The 17,269-nt window shown below is 39.2% G+C and overlaps 1 protein-coding gene across 1 annotated transcript in view; it reads left to right on the top strand.

The window, feature by feature from the left end:
- LOC124612730 (replication factor C subunit 3) overlaps positions 1-17,269 on the top strand; it is an 88,082-nt gene that overhangs the window by 24,445 nt on the left and 46,368 nt on the right. The window contains exons 3-4 of the mRNA XM_047141101.1: positions 3,762-3,927; positions 16,293-16,492. Of these exons, the coding sequence (XP_046997057.1) occupies positions 3,762-3,927; positions 16,293-16,492 (366 nt within the window). The remainder of the gene's footprint in view (positions 1-3,761; positions 3,928-16,292; positions 16,493-17,269) is intronic.

Here is a 17,269-nt window from a genome sequence, read left to right as displayed (position 1 = left end):
GCAGAGGGCTAGGTTTGATTGTATTGGGGATGGCATACTTCCTTTATGCAGCTTGGAATTCAGATTTTCAAATAAATCTGTAGTATATTGGTTACATTGTTGTGTAACTGAACTATTTTCACTCTTTGGATTAGCAGCCCTTAGTTTTTTTCAACTCTTGTGGGAACTTCAGCTGTCTCCCATCAGAGCTTGAAGATAATTGATTCCAATGTAATACAGTTTGCATGTGGAGCTTGGAACTTTTAACGTCTTTCTGTATTTAAATAAATTCATAAATACTTAAATTTGCTCTTGCCAGCTTTAATATATACTGAATGTATTATAAACTGTTCAATTAGTGACAGCTGCAGTAGACTTTCTGCATAGAGAATAAACATGGTAGCTAAAGATAAACTTCGTGCCTCAGCTACATTAATTTAATATGGTAGTGTCTTGAAGAGCGATATTGTTTCTATTTATTTGTTACAATTTAACAAGCTGTTCAACAGATCCATGTCCAACTATTGGACATAATATGGTGGCATGGACCCACCCGTAATTAGAGTGAAATATAAACTTTAAGTGTATTCGTGTAGAGCCACGACCCATGTGCATCATAATTGTGGGTATGTGTCACAGATAGAATTTAGCTTTATTAAAATATAGGTACTAGAGCATTCTGTAGCATCTGCATATTAAAGAAGATAGTATGATGTTGGATAATAGAAATAAAGTTCGCAGACTTTTTTTTAAAAAACCTTGTGAGGTATTTCTTTAGTAATAACTATTCTTCACTGCAAATGTGAATTTGACTCAACCAGCTAAGAGTTTATAGTTATGCTATCTGACTCTCTCATGATGTTAGACGTTAAGCATGTACCTGTAGAGGTACGTACTTCTTTAGATCATAATTTTCCTCCGTTGAAGTCTACACCTCCAGGAATATATGCAGACAGCTACAAAATTTATACATCTTTCCTCAAACGGTTTCAAAGCATATATAATTATGAGCGCATTCTTTGAGTTGTTAAGTTATGGCAAGTAATAGATATAATTATTTGCCTTATATTTCACATTGCCTTTTCAAACTGCATTCGATAATATATTGGTACGTCAGTGCCTGTGCACCTGGCCTATCAGTATAACAATTAAGATACAATAAATTCTCCACCCAATACTAATGTTAAGTAATGATGTACTCTGACCTGTTCGCTCAGATACCAACACTGGAAGATGTGGAAGAAGACAATGAACATCAAATAAAATAATTAATGAGTGTGATTCCTCCACAGGTAGTGTAAAAATGTACTGACTGTTTTATCTTTGCACATGAGTCTGAGTATACAAGAGAGTGTTTTAATTAATTAATTTGAAGCATTTCTTAAATCAACCAGGAGAAAGAAATCATGGAGTTGGTTCATGATGCTACTATTGAGACCATGTGTGCCACAGGTGCAACTATACCCTTTTTTCTGATCTTCTCTGACAGAAGCCCATATTAGGGCAGTCAGGAGAAATAACTAAGGCCTTTAGAGAACTTGTAATGGTGTTCTAGTGCAACGAACACCAACCCTCCATGACCAGTTCAGTTATATCCAAAACAATTCTGGACAAAGGCATATTAAAAGAAATGAGTGCTACATCTCACCTACTAGATTGCTCATCACATTCACTGACATACTTCCTGAGCCCTGATACGTTTTCAGTGTTCTCCTAGCCAGCACATATCTGTGGCACAGCTAATGAAGTTGTTAGCAGTGACCCCTGGATACCGAGCGAGGTGGCGCAGTGGCTAGCACACTGGACTCGCATTCAGGAGGACGACGGTTCAATCCCGCGTCCGGCCATCCTGATTTAGGTTTTCCGTGATTACCCTAAATCACTCCAGGCAAATGCCGGGATGGTTCCTTTGAAAGGGCACGGCCGACTTCCTTCTCCGTCCTTCCCGAGACCGATGACCTTGCTGTTTGGTCTCTTCCCCCAAACCAACCAACCAACCAACCCCTGGATAGTATTGAACTTTAAAAGCACAACTTTTTGAAAAGGGTAGTTGCTACTCACCATATAGCAGATGCTGAGTTGCAGATAGGCACAACAAAAAGACTGTTACAAAATGAGCTTTCGGCCAACAAGGCCTTTCCCAAAATAAGATAAACACACACACACACACTCACACACACACACACACACACACACACACACACACACACACACACACACAAACGAACGCAGCTCTGGCTTCAGATGCCAGAGACTGAGCTCATGTGTGTGTGAGTTGCGTGCGCGCGCACGCGCACACGCTTGTGTGTGTGTGTGTGTGTGTGTGTGTGTGTGTGTGTGTGTGTGTGTTCGGCAAAGGCCTTGGCCGAAAGCTCATTTTGTGACAGCCTTTTGGTTGTCCCTACTGGCAACTCAGCATCTCAGCTATATGGAGAGTAGCAACTATCCTTTTCATAGTATTGTTTCATTCCCTCCTAGATTTTGCATTGTTTAAAAGCACAACTTGTAGAGATGTTGTTTTCAGTAATTACAGACCATCATTGTCAACACCTTGAAACTTAAAGTGGCCCTTTTAATGAACTTGCAGCCGAATTTTAGCTTTATGCAATCAAATACTACGACACCTATGGAATAACAGTGAAAAGAAGGGTATAATGAAGAACAACTTGTGTAATAGGTAATTTGTGCAAATTGTTAGAAAGAATGGTTAACAGGTAACTGTATTGGCACCAGTATTCCAGAAAACTTCTATCTCAATTCAAATGTGGTTTTTGAGAGTTCTGGCTGACCAGTAGCCATCTTCTGCATGTAGAATACCCAGTCTGACTTGACGTTGTACACTGGTAACGTCTGACTGCATTGTTCTTACACCTACATAAAACAACTAACTACATGACCCTATAAAATTTTGCTCACTTTACATAGTATGTTTTTCAGGCTTGTCTACACATTTTTATACAGCACCTTTTGTTACTTTGGTTGATTCGGATCATGAGTGAGCATGACATTTAGGAATCAATATGTCCAAGAAACATTCTCCCACCAGGATCAGTACTCAGCACTACTTTCTTTGTGATAACAATTAATGATACCATAACCATTGTCGGACTTATTGTCTTATCAAGATTATATTTAGATGACTTCTGCTTATACTAAAGATCAGCATCACACATCGTTTTTTGGACAGCACATATTGTGGATTTATCTAAATGTAGACTGGAATGAATGTTTGGTATGGTATCTCTGATAGTAGCTGGTGATGCAATAGCTACTGTCAGCTGTGTTTCAGGTTTTTGGAGTAGAAAGTGAACATTTCGACAACATATAATGCTGTTAACCTCTGTATTGGTTTAGGGGATGAACGCTGAGGAAGTACCGCCCACAGTAGTTCTTGTCCCAAGGGATGTGATGCTTTGCTATATCCTTGAAGTAACATATATGATTAATTTCTTACCTCTTATCCCTATACCTCTGTCAGTCTAGAAACACACAAGTTTTCCCTTGCCATGTTTACATAATACACAGAGATTTGAGTGTCTACTCCTCAAGATATTTCATTAACTGATGTCAGTGCAGGACGAGCATGGAGGTAGTAATTAATTTTATTTCGAGTCGTCTGATTTTGTAATTTGTTCCAAGAGGATGATGATAAAATGCCATTTGTATCTGTCACTTTTTGCATCTCACAGGCTATGTTTATTGATGTAACAAGAAATGTTAAGTGTGTTGTAATCCACAAGTTGTTTTAAACACCTCAGTTTGTATATCTTTTTGATTCACAGACTCCATCAAATAAAAAAATTGAATTAATGACTTTAAGCAGTAATTACCACATTGAAGTGAATCCATGTGATGTTGGAATTTATGATAGAGTTGTCATACAAGAACTGATTAAAGGAGTAGCTCAGACTCATCAGCTTGACTTGCAAGGACTAAGGGATTTCAAAGGTATGTGAGAGTATACATTCACTCATTGCGATTGTGAACTGCAAGTTTCTAAGCAAAGTACCATGTTTGTATGGCTTTAGTTATCCAAGCTTGCAGAACTATGTATAGGATTTTGAATCATTCCAATGGAGAGTAAGAGGAAGGAAACTATTTTACTCCTCTTTACCCAGTTATTTTGGAAGAAAAGCCTCCGCAATATCCCATGATCTTGTGCTTTCATAATAGAATACAGTATATAATGCATACATCAATATTTTGACCTTTGGGTTATTATGTATGATTGTCTTGATTGCTGCATTTTAATTACATATTCTGACTGTAAACACATTCATTTGGAAAAAATAATAGACCCCGTATTGAATGTAGATGAAATAACATTTTAAAAATATACAGAGACTGCCATCTAGTTAAGAAATCAGGACCTAAAACTTTTTCTTTAAGGAAGCTCATTTAAGTCGTACAGTCGTTAACAGTGTATAATCATAGGAAAATGCCTCAATTGCAGATGCCATACTGTAAAAAAACAGAAGTATGAAAGAAAAGGAATTGACGAGGGGGTGGAGGGAGTCACATTTAAGAACATTACAACCTAAAAAAATCTTGCTGTTGTCTGATGCCCTTCCAGATCATGGGTTCCTATCCCCATGATCACTGATATGAATTGGTCTGTTTCCTACATTCCTTCCATTCAGATGGCTACTAAGCTTGAAATATTACTTAAGGTTCTTTAACATGGTGGTCTCTTCTTGCCTGTCTCATTCAGAGCCCCAGGACAAGACCTTACTCTGACTTCTGCATAGCAATTGTGAGGAGGGGGACTGGGTATACTTATGGTCATTTGATTCCTACTTGCATTGGTGGCCTATGGTATTCATCCCCATACGACAGTGAGGTGTAAGTCAACATATAGTGAAAAGGACTGCCTCACAGACTTCGTTGAATAAAGAAATTGAATTAATGACTTAGAGCAGTAAATTCCATGTTGTAAGTGAATCCATGTGATATTGGAAATTATGATAGAGTTGTCATATAAGAACTAATTAAAGGAGTAGCTCAGAATCATCAGCTTGACTTGCAAAGACTAAGAGATTTCAGAGATATGTGAGTATCATTCACTCATTGTGATTGTGAACTGCTCGATAGAAGCAAAAATATCACATATATAAAAACATGGTGGAGGGGAGAACCAGGTGGCTTGGGTTGTGAAGCAGCCACTGAAATGAAGCATGTTATGTTCAGCTGCATGTTGTGCCACAGGGTGGTCCACTTTGCTCCTGGCCACAAGTTGGCAGTGGCCATTCATCTTGGTGGACAGCTGGTTGGTAGTTGTACCAATATAAAAAGCCGTCCAATGATTGCAGAAGAGCTAGTATATGACATGGCTACTTTCACATGTGGCCCGGCCTCTGGTAGAGTAGGGTAAGCCTGTGACAGGACCGGAGTAGGAAGTGCTGTTGTGTGGACTGGGGAGGTCCCTGTGGCAAGGGGTTGGGATTGGGAGTGGCATAGGGATGCACTAGGATGTTGTGTGGGTAGGATGTCCTTAATTTCAGGCATAATGATGGATAATCAAAGTCCTGATGAAGGATGTGGTTCAGTTGTTCCAATCTAGGGTATAGTAGGTGACAAAGATGGTGTGTCTTTGTTGTTGGCATGTGGGTGTAATTGCAGCATTGGGTGTGTGTGCGGATATGGCAAGGGAAATCTATCTGCGGACTATGTCTGGGGAATAGTGCTTGTCTGTGAAGGCCTATCTGAGATATTCAGCATACTGGGCAGCGCAGTTTTTGTCAGTACAAATATGCCGTCTCTGGGTGGCCAGACCATATGGGAGGGGTTTTGTGGTGTGGTAGGGATGGCAGCTGTTGAAATGCACATACTGTTAGTTGTTGGAGGGTTTAGTGTGGACGGAGGTGTGCATGGCAGCATCAGAGAGGTGGTCAATGTCTAGGACAGTGGCACATTAGGTTTAGGAGAACTAGTTGAAGCAGATGGAAGAGAAGGTGTTGAGGTTATGAAGGTCTGAGGATAGGGTGTCTTGGGCTTGAGTCCAGATCATAAAAATGTCATCAATGAAGCTGAACCAGATCAGGGGTTTGGGGCTTCAGGAAACTTGGAAGGTTTCCTCTAGGTGGCCCGTAAACAGGTTGGCACAGGAGGGTGCCATACACATTCATGTGGCTGTGCCATGGAAGTTTTTGTATTCCTTCTCTTCAAAGGAGAAGTATTTGCATGTTAGGATAAAGTTAGCAAGGAGTATGAGGAATGAGGTTGTGGGTTTGCAGTCTGAAGCATGTTGGGAGAGAGAGTGCCCAATAGGGCAAGACCACAGCCATGAGGGATGTTGGCATATAGGGAAGCGGCATCAACACTGATGAGTAGGGGCCCAGAAGATAAAAGGGTGGGGATGATTGAGAATCAGTGAAGGAAGTGATTGGTGTCTTTGATATGGGCAGCTAGATTTCAGACATTTGTTGCAGGTGTTGGACATTGAAGACCAAAATTATGTCAGTGGTGGTGTAACAGCCAGCTACAATGGGCATTCAGGATTATCGGGTTTGTGGATTTTCAGAATGCATATAGAAGGTGGCTGTGTGGGATGTCATAGGAGTGAGGAGAGAAATAGATTCAGGGGAGAGGTACTGCAAAGGGCCCATGGCCTTAAGCAGGGATTGGAGGTTATGTTGAACTTCTTGTGTAGAGTTTGTGGGTGGAGCAGGCAGTTGATTGGCAGAGGTCTTCTGCCAGATAGTCACTGAGATTCATAGCATTGGCGGTGAAATCTTTGTCTACAAGTAGAATAATTGGGTCTGGATTTGTTTTGAGGTTTGTATGGCAGCCATTTCTTCTTCTGAAAGGTTGGTTTTCTGAGAAAGGAACCTGGAGAAGTACGGTGAACCCAAGTTGGAGCTGAGGACTTTGTGGAAGGTGACCAGATGGTTAGGTGGGATGGCGGGAGGATAACAGTTAGATGGTGGTGTGACCTGGGAGAAGAAGGGATCAATGTTGGGATTATGTTGGCTTTGGTTGGAAGGATTGGTGGCAAAGAAGTGTTTCCTTTGCAGGGATCAGCGGAAGGAGAGTAGGTCTTTGACAAGTTTAACATGGTTAAATTTGAATGTAGGGCTAAAGGCGAGGGCTTTTGATTGGACTGAAATGTGTGTGGGGTTGAGGGATTGTTGGAAAGATTAACAACAGTGATATGACAGTGACTAAACAATGGCGGCCATGCAATGGAACCCCCCCCCCCCCCCCGCCCCCCCAATCCCCTATGGTCTAACAATAAACATTCCTTTCTCCTGATCCTACCCCTCTTTTCTCTGTGACCTTCATCTTTTCAGATTCTGGCAGTCCTTGTCACTCACAAACCTGGTACTGCAAAAACATATTTTCAAGGCACACTCTGATAAATCCAGAGCTGAAACAATCCTGGAACACTGTTGTTAGTCTTCCCAACAAAATTCTCAGCCCCACAGAAGTTTGTCCTGTCCACAGGCCTCACCTTGAGCCCTACACCCAAATTTGACCATGTTGGACTTCTCAAAGACCTACTCCAATTGTCTTGGTCCATGCAATTGGAACACTTCTATGGCTTCAATCCCTCCATCCAAAGCCAAGATAATCCCGACATTGAACCTTGCCTCTCCCAGGTCGTACCACCATCCGATGGTGATCCTTACCCCCAACTTTCGTACCACCTAACCACCTCTTGGGTCACCTTCCAGGAATTTCTTACCTCCAACTTGCCGTCACCATCCTTTCCCAGGTAACTTCCTAAGAACACCAACCTTTTAGTGGAAGAATTATCCTACCTGCAGACAAAGGTTCCACCATTGTTGTTATGAATCACATTGACTACCTGGTGGAAAGCCTCTGCCAATTATTGGACTACTCCACCTATAAACTCTGCCAGAGTAATCCCATCCTAGAAGTGCAGCATAACTTCCAATCTCTGCTTCAAGCCTTAGGCCCTTTCCAGAACCTGAATCCATTTCCCTCCTTGAACCTGTGGCACCCCACACACCCATCTCTTACATGCTCCCCCAAATTCCAAAAACCAAACAATCCTGGACACCCCATCGTAGCTGGTTATTGTGTTCCCACTGAAAGAATTTTTGCCCCTCTTTGACCAACAGCTCCAACCAATAGTCCAAAGTCTAGTTGACCACATCAAAGATGGTGGCTTGTATAGACATGTTGTGTTTGTGGGGAAAAAAAAAAAAAAAAAAAAAAATAATAATAATAATAATAAAATCAAGTACTCTTCAACTAACCACTAACATCCTAATGAGCAATGTGAAAAAAAACTTGGATCTGAAAAGTGTGAACCGTCAAACCTGTGAACCATTATCACTACAAAAATTGTGTACATTTCTGGGTGATGGTGAAACTCTTCCAAATAAGTGGACTGCAATTACAGCTGAATTAAGTGATAGTCATAAACATGAAAGTGTGAAAAGTGTTGGCAGCAAACTTCGTAAACAACGCAGCAGTGGAACAATCAAGACAACTGTTAGAGATAGTGACAGCAGAACCAAGAATCTATCACATAAATGGTACACTGTTCTTTTCTTAACACACAGCCATGGCAGAAAATGGCCAGTACTTTACAAGATAATAACAAAGACTTCCAAGCAATGGGAACAGTAAAACCAGATGCAAGTATGAAAAATGTTACTAATATTGATTGCAGGAAAAATGAAAGACGAAAATGGATGTGTCATATGAATGATATTGCAAGAAACGAGGCACAAAATTTCTTAGCAAGTCTGAAAAAGTTCTTAGAAGTTAATAGATATCGGTACACAATAGTTACAATGCTACCTCACAGGTGTGACCGAATATGCAATTTGTGTGTCAACAAGGAGACACAGAAAATGAATATTAAAATGTGTGCTTCATTTGAAAAATTTGGAACAATGGATGTAGGTAAACCGGACAAATGCATACATACCAAATATGGGTTGCATCTAAATTCTGAAACAAAAAACTTTTGTGTGACAAGATAAGCAAAATTATTGCAGAAACAGAAGAGTTAATGAAAATTCTCAATCATGGAGGGAATAGCAATGCTTTTGTAGAGTAAAATATAGCAAATTAACTCTTATGTACCTGAATATTCAGTAAATAACAAATAAAACAATGCACTAGTGTGTATACCTAAATGAAACTAAACTGCATTTCTTCATATTAAGTGAACTGTGTTGCAAGGAAGACGAAGCATATGGATACAGACTAATTAATTACAAACTCATAAGCTTGTTCTGTAGAAAGACACATAAAGGTGGTGGGGTGGGAATTTATAGTAGAAATATTAGCATGTGAAAAAGTCAAATGGATTGATGATCGGAGTAATGAAATCGAACTTGAGGTTGCAGCAATAGATTTAAAAGTAGGGGACAACAATCTGATTATAGCAGCAGTGTATAGGCAACCTGGGAGTAGCATTGAAGGATTTTTTTAATTACCTGGAGAACTTGCTGTTGAAGACATCAGCATATAAAATACTTTGTTTGTTGGAATCATCAACATAGACTCATTAAAAAATATTCTTAACTATTTACATCATGTCAGCTTACTACAGTGTTACAATTATAACCACATAAACTCTGAACCTACAAGAATTACTGTAGATACACAGACAAGCACTGACTACATTCTCACAAACATAACAAAGGAGATCATAAACATAACACCTCAGAAAACCACATGTCTGACTACTGAGCCCTTGCTATGAAAATTGATGTAGGGTATGTAGATATAACCAAAAGTGATGCATTTGTATATAAAAGAAAATGTAATTGTAATAAATGTTAAAGGGCAATGGTAACCAGCCAGTGCAGCTGATGTGAATGATAAATGGGAAAATTTCTATAAGCTATGCAGTGAAACTTAAAATGAAACATGCCCTTAAGAAAAGAAGTAATGCTGAGAATTTCCCTCCTGAAATCATTGAACTGAGAGAGAAAATGAAAGATTACTATATACTCTTTTAGAGATGCTAAATTATGATATTTTTAACAAAATACTAGCTCCTCAGAAAAAAATGCAGAAATTCCTTGACTAACCTTAAAGCTCAGAAATATGGCTGTCTAATGAGAAATTCCAGTTGTGTTAGTAAAACAATGTACAAAGAGTATGGGAACAGCAGTCTCATGAACACAACAGCATAATGTTAAAAGAAAATGATGAAATAAAATATGATCCAAAAGAAGTGTGTGACACATTCATACAGAAGTTTAGTACAATTGGCACAAATGAAGTATGTGACTAGGCATGCAATTTTAATGTTACAAACAATAGCCAAACTTTTTTCATCCATGGTAATACTGAGAGGGACCTCCTAGCAGTAAAACTGCAAGCTAAAATGTCTTTCGGCTGGGGTGATATTTCACCTAAGTTGCTAAACGAATGCAGAGGAGAATTAGTGAAGCCTTTGACACACCTAGTAAATACCTCCCTCTGCCCAGGAGAATTCCCTGACCTTGTAAAAATCACTGAAATTCTGCCAGTGTATAAGAAGGGAATAAAAACTGTCATAAAAAGCTACAGGCAATATCGTTAACTTCAGAACTTGGCAGATTGCTAGAGAAAGTAATACTAAATCATTTCAAGGCATATTTCATCAAACATAATCTATTCAACAAGTTAGAAAATAGTTTTAGAAAATTAAGATTTACTGTAACAGCAGTAGCAACATTTATACATGAAATATTAATCAAGCTAGATAAAGGAGACAAGATAAGTCACTTTCCTGAATGTGCTTAAAGCTTCTGATACTGTGAATCATACAGTTCTATTGAATAAATTAAAAGAATACAAGAGGAGAGGAGTATCTTTACAACTACTTACCTCCTATTTTAAAGACAGGAGACAGTGTGTCAAGCTAACTGAAAAGAGGAATGAGCAGTTGGTAACAACTAAATCAACCTATAGGATATTTCAATGTGATGTGCCTCAAGGAAGTACATTAGGGCCTTTTGTGTTCTTTGTTTATGTAAATGATGTAATTGAACCCAAAAATTATAAGGTCATAAGCTATGCTGATAACATCATTTGTTAGCTGGAGCTGTGATATCTGAGCTGCTGCCAACAGTAGTGAAATTAGTTACAATTTTCTCTCAACTTACCTTACTGCAAATAATCTGCTTGTAAATATAGAGAAGACAATGCAACCTATGCTTAGCTGTAATCAGAACATAAATGTTACTCAATTTACACCTCTGTTGTCACTTACATATACAAGTAAACACAAATACTGGGTATGTAACAATACCAGAGAAGGAAAGCTGCTACTCACCATATAGCGGAGATGCTGAGTCGCGATAGGCACAATAAAAAGATTCACACACTCATAGCTTTTGGCCATTAAGGCCTTTGTCAGCAGTAGACACACACACACACACACACACACACAAACGCAACTTGCACACATATCTGCAGTCTTAGAGAGCTGAAACTACACTGCGAGCAGCAGCACCAGTGCATGATGGGAGTGGCAACTGGGTGGGGGTAAGGAGGAGGCTGGGGCGGGGAGGGGGAGGGATAGTATGGTGTGAGTGGCGGACAGTGAAGTGTTGTAGTTTAGACGGAGGGCAGGAAAGAAGGGGGGGAGGGGGTAAGTAACGGAAAGGAGTGAAATACAAATAAATTAAAAGACTGGGTGTGGTGGTGAAATTACAGCTGTGTAGTGCTGGAATGGGAACAGGGAGGAGGCTGTATGGGCGAGGACAGTGACTAACGAAGGTTGAGGCCAGGAGAGTTACAGGAACGTAGGGGTGTATTGCAGGGAAAGTTTCCACCTGCGCAATTCAGAAAAGGGGTAAGGATCCATATGGCACAGGCAGTGAAGCCAGTGAAGCAGTCATTGAGATGAGGGGTATCATGTTTGGCAGCATGTTCAGCAACAGGGTGGTCCACTTGTTTCTTGGCCACAGTTTGTCGGTGGCCGTTCATGCGGACAGACAGCTTGTTGGTTGTCATGCCTACATAAAATGCAGCACAGTGGTTGCAGCCTAGCTTGTAAATCACATGACTAGTTTCACAGGTAGTCCTGCCTTTGATGGGATAGGTGATGTTAGTGACCGGACTGGAGTAGGTGGTGGTAGGAGGATGACTGGGACAGGTCTTGCATCTAGGTCTATTACAGGAGTTTGAGCCATGAGGTAAGGTATTGGGAGCAGGGGTTGTGTAAGGATGGACAAGTATATTGTGAAGGTTCGGTGGACGGGGGAATACCACGTTAGGAGGGGTGGGAAGGATAGTGGGTAGGACATTTCTAGTGGGTAGGACATTTCTCATTTCAGGGCACGACGAGAGGTAATCGAAACCCTGACGGAGAATATAATTCAGTTGTTCCTGTTCCGCTCGGTACTGAGTTACGAGGGGAATGCTCCTCTGTGGCCGGAGTGTGGGACTTTGGGAGGTGGTTGGAGACTGGAAAGATAAGGTGCGGGAGATTTGATTTTGTACAAGGATGGGAGAATAATTACTGTCAGTGAAGGCTTCAGTGAGACCCTCAGTATATTTAGAGAATGACTGCTCGTGTCTCTCTCTCTCTCTCTCTCTCTCTCTCTCTCTCTCTCTCTCTCTCTACCATTTGGTGAGTATGTACCTTTTTTGTTTGTGTTCATGATCTGTTGTCTTGTGTGTGGTTGTTGTCTGTGTGTTAAAATCTTCTACCATGTTGTGCAGTGTCTTGTATGCATATGGTCTATTTCCTGTCTCATTACACATTTTTTTGTTCAGTTTCTCTGTCATATGGGTATCATAAAAATTCTCCACTGCTATTTGTTTTATTGTATTTAGCTCCTGTGTGAAGATTTGTTTGTTTGTGTGTGTTATGTTTAATCTGTGGAGCAGGAATCTGAAACTTGCTTGTTTGTGTGTCATTGGGTTGTTTGTTCGATTAAATGTGAGTGGTGGTGGTTTTGGTTGTGGGTTTCCTGTATCTTGTGAAATTGTGTGTGTTGTTTATTCTGTGTATGGTCAGATCCAGAAGATTCAATGTTTTGTCTGTTTATGTTTCTAACATGAAATAAATTTTTGGATGTGAATTTTTTTTATTTTTGTACCTGTTTTATGTGTGTATGTGGTTTGTCAGTCAGTCTTATTATGTCATTAACACAACGGTACCACTATATAACATTGTGTTTATTAAGATCTTGTTATCTAACAATAGAATGTCCAGCTTGGAATATCAACAATTATGACCGGTCTCTTCCCCTTCTCTGCTCCTCTCCCTCTCACTTCCTTTTTCACTTGCCTCTTACCTCCCTACAGCCTCCTGCCAGGTAGCCTTGTCCTGCCACCTCTAGTTCCTGTAGCACTGACTCCTCGTCCCCTTCCTGCAGCCTGCTATCTCTCCCCCTTCTCCTCACCACTCTGGATTATTGCTACTGTTCGATTTGTTTTGGTTGCATGCTGATTAGAGTGGCCAGAGATAAATCATGTTGAGAGGTGTGCTTCCTTGCTTTTGTGGGTACCAGTCTTTTTGTTGTGCCTGTCTGCAACTCAATGCATTATCTTTACGATAAGTAACAATCTATCCATTTATAATTGTTGATCTTGTTCTCTAGATTGTTCATGAATCTGTTGGATAAGAGGTCACTAATCTGTGATCCTAGTGGCAGTCTGTGGTGGAAAAGAAATTGTTGAACACACAGTAATTTTTTGTGCCGTTATAGACCTGAGAATGGTTGGTGTTTGATCAGTGTGTGTTTTGTGTGTGTGGCCATGTTGCTTTATGGGATGATGTTGATTCTGTTGGAATGTGCATTGATGTGACATCAAATGATATAAGCCTTGCTGTGTCTGGAATAGCCATGTCCTTGATTCCATATATTAATTCCTCTTTAGTAGTGTGTGTGAGGGAGGGGGAAAGGGGGGGGGGGGGAGAGGGGGGGGAGCATTTCTGAATTTAATGGTTGGTCTTATGGGAGTATTTTGTTTGTACACTTTTGGTAAGGAATTTAGAATAGCTGTTTAGGGATACTCTGTGTCATTCTTTTTATCTGGCCTTTTGTGAATATATTTTCAATGTTTTTCAGTGTTAGTTGAGTGTTTCTTTGGTATCTGAGATGGATCACTTATTGTTTTGGTGGCACTGTTGCCCTTCAGAGAAACTAATATTTTGTGTATGTGCCTCTTTCCATTCATGACCACTCCTCTTACATCGCCTTTGTCTGATATTGTTAGTATGGTATTATGTTGTTTTAGTTTTTATTGTAGACTGCTGGATGTGATTGCTTTAGGTGTTTTGCAATTGGAGGTTATGATGGATTTGTGTTTTTTGATTATTTGCACAGGTACAAATTCTCAAGTTTACATTAAAATTTGGTGTGTTGAGTCTCTCTCATTCCTTTATAATGTGTTCAGCGTCTGTTATAAGGTCTTTTGTTATTTTGTATAATGTATGTGTGAATCTTAAAGTTGTGTTTTGGTCATTTATCAAGTAAATATTTTTCTTGTTTCTTAAGATTTATGTCTGTTACTGTGATGATTCTGTCATGGAAAATATGTTTGATTCTAATGATTGATTGTAGTTGATATTCTTGTGCTGTTTATCCTGTTGAGTTTTTTTTGCTTTGTGCCTATTGTTTTTCTTGGATTATCTTTTTTATGTAAACAGGCAGAGAATGAACATGCTACATGCAAAAAAGATCTTTGTCAACAACGCCAAGAACTCAACACACAGACAAACAGACAAAGGCCACATACAAGACACAACAAAGAAAGAACACACACGCAAAAGTGTATCACCCACAACAATAAAATAGTTCTCAGAATAACTAATATTTTTAAGAAACATGGACTTCAAATACAATACAACATAACACAGAAGGAACTCAGGACATGGTATGCTCCCACAGATAAATTCGACAAATCACACATATGCAAACTTACATGGAACTTTTGTTGGTCAGTATATATGGGGCAGACTTGCAGGAACTTCAAAACAAGATAATCAGAACCCTTCAGAGCTCTAAAAAGTAACAGCTACCATGGTACATTTGGTAAGTACTTAGTAGCCCATGACCGTCACCTAATTTAACTAGAAACAGATTTAAAAATACGAAAATCCAGCCACAACCTATTTGCAATAGAAGAAAACTTTCACATACAAAAGATATTAGCACAAGGAAAGCAAACTGCTTTGAAAAAATGAATGTGCACACCTAGCAGCAACATAAGCAGTGTGTTCTGTAAAATGAAAAAGTGTAACATGTGAGTGAAGCTCTGAATAAAACATGCATTGTGTTTGTGTGTAGATTTTAACAGCATTTGAGGATGGATGTTTCGAAACTAACTATAAGTAATCGCAAAATGTAGTTGCAAAATATTTTCACACAGTAAAATTATGGTTATAGAAAAAGCGTCTTGTTAACTTGCTAACAAGACTCCCATAAAATCATTTAATTGCGGACGATAAGCTACACGGTACACAGTAGGGACAGAGGGCCCTACATAACACAGCAATGTTGGGAATAAATATGATAACAGCAACAACAGACAGAAACTGTTTTTAGGACTGATTTTGTTAGAATAATTATTACTTAAAATGTCTTTACATTTTAAAGAACTGAATAAAAGTACTCTCTGATGATAGCACAAAGATGCTGTAACATGTATGGGTTTATGTAAAAAACAGTTATTTGGATAATATGTGGACTTGAAATCTAGTGATTTTTGTCTGCAAACACAGCTACTGCAAGAGCTTCGAAACTAATGATGAAGAATAAAATGCGAAAACTAGAATGACATAATAGTGTTGGCAAGAAACTAATACAAATAGCTGCATCAGCAAGCCATTGCCTTTAATGGATGATGTTATAAGAACATTATAAAGTAGCATGTAGAAGCAGAATGTAGCAGATATTACAACCAAGTTTAATGACCATAGGAGTGTGATTAACCATGTATGTGTTATACATTTATCAGCTCATATTGTTGTAGGAAATAAAAAGCTCACAGAGTATGGTAAAGGCATTTTATTGGACCATCATTGGATCCAAGCAGTCTTTCAGATAGAACATTATTTATTTCACGTGGAAACTGGCTGCTTCTTTCCTCTTTATACATATATAAAATTGTTCCTACAGATAAAATGCTAGAAATTCAATAGGTGTACACATAGGTCCGAAGTTTGTTTATGATACAGGCACTTGTTTGACTCATCTCCCCTCCCCCCCTCCCCTCTCTCTCTCTCTCTCTCTCTCTCTCTCTCTCTCTCTCTCTCTCTCTCTCTCTCTCTCTCTCTCTCTCATACACACACAGTGGCGAGTGTCAACAATTATTTTTGTTAATAATGCTTTAAAATTTTTTTCAGCAGTTGGAAGAAAATGTGTAATGTTTGTGTGTTCCAGTGATTGTTGTTATGGATGCAGATAGGTTAACGAAGGATGCACAACATGCCCTTCGTAGGACAATGGAAAAATATATTGCCACATGCCGTATCATTCTGTGCGCTTCATCCATGTCCCGTGTTATTCCTGCTATCCTTAGTCGTTGCCTGGCAGTGCGTGTGCCTGCTCCTTCAAAAGAGACAATTATTTCTGTTATCAAGGTGAGAATGGTTCTTTACTGTAGTGCGTCATTTTACTTCGTAATATAATTGCTTTGTAACTGTATGTTCTGTCATGCATGTAACTGTCTTTTTTGTGTATACTTGGCTGCTCCACTACAAAAGTTTACAAACTAATTTACTCATTCTCCCCATCCACACTTGACTGTTAAAAGCAACTAAGGCATTACTGGGCCCACGGCAACATTACTACAAGTATCAAAATGGATAATCTGCCACAAATTAATGGTGTTTTGGAAACAGAATGAAGTTGGCTTCTCCCACAGAAATACATAAAGATGAATGATGTTGAAGGTTAATTACAGCAAATGCACATCAGTAATATTAATAATAACAGATGCAAGGAATGTGCATCAATTGAACATATAATATCTCTTTCAGAAATTGTGTATCCGGTATGACATAAATAGTTAACAAAATTAATACTGCAGTTACTGAGTGTTACATACCAATTGTTGGAAGAAAGATATGCCACCATATTTAAGTGTACTCCTGCTCCTGTTATGGAATTAAAGCTTCATTTCTTGCATTGTAATAAACCAGTGTTGATGCATAAGACCTTTACTGTTGCACTGCAGACAATATTTGATTATCAACAACCAAATCGGTAAGACTGACAAAATTATTAATACTGCAGCTCATCGATAACACAATATAAAGAAAACAGGAACTGTGGAAGTATGAAGAAAAACAATTCAAATTGAGAACACCTGGCATATCGGTTGTTGTTGTAGTCTTCAGTTCTAAGACTGGTCTGAT

Source organism: Schistocerca americana, chromosome 4, assembly GCF_021461395.2.
Source record: "Schistocerca americana isolate TAMUIC-IGC-003095 chromosome 4, iqSchAmer2.1, whole genome shotgun sequence".
NCBI classification, from domain to species: domain Eukaryota; kingdom Metazoa; phylum Arthropoda; class Insecta; order Orthoptera; family Acrididae; genus Schistocerca; species Schistocerca americana.
This window is presented reverse-complemented; position numbering and strand designations above follow the sequence as displayed.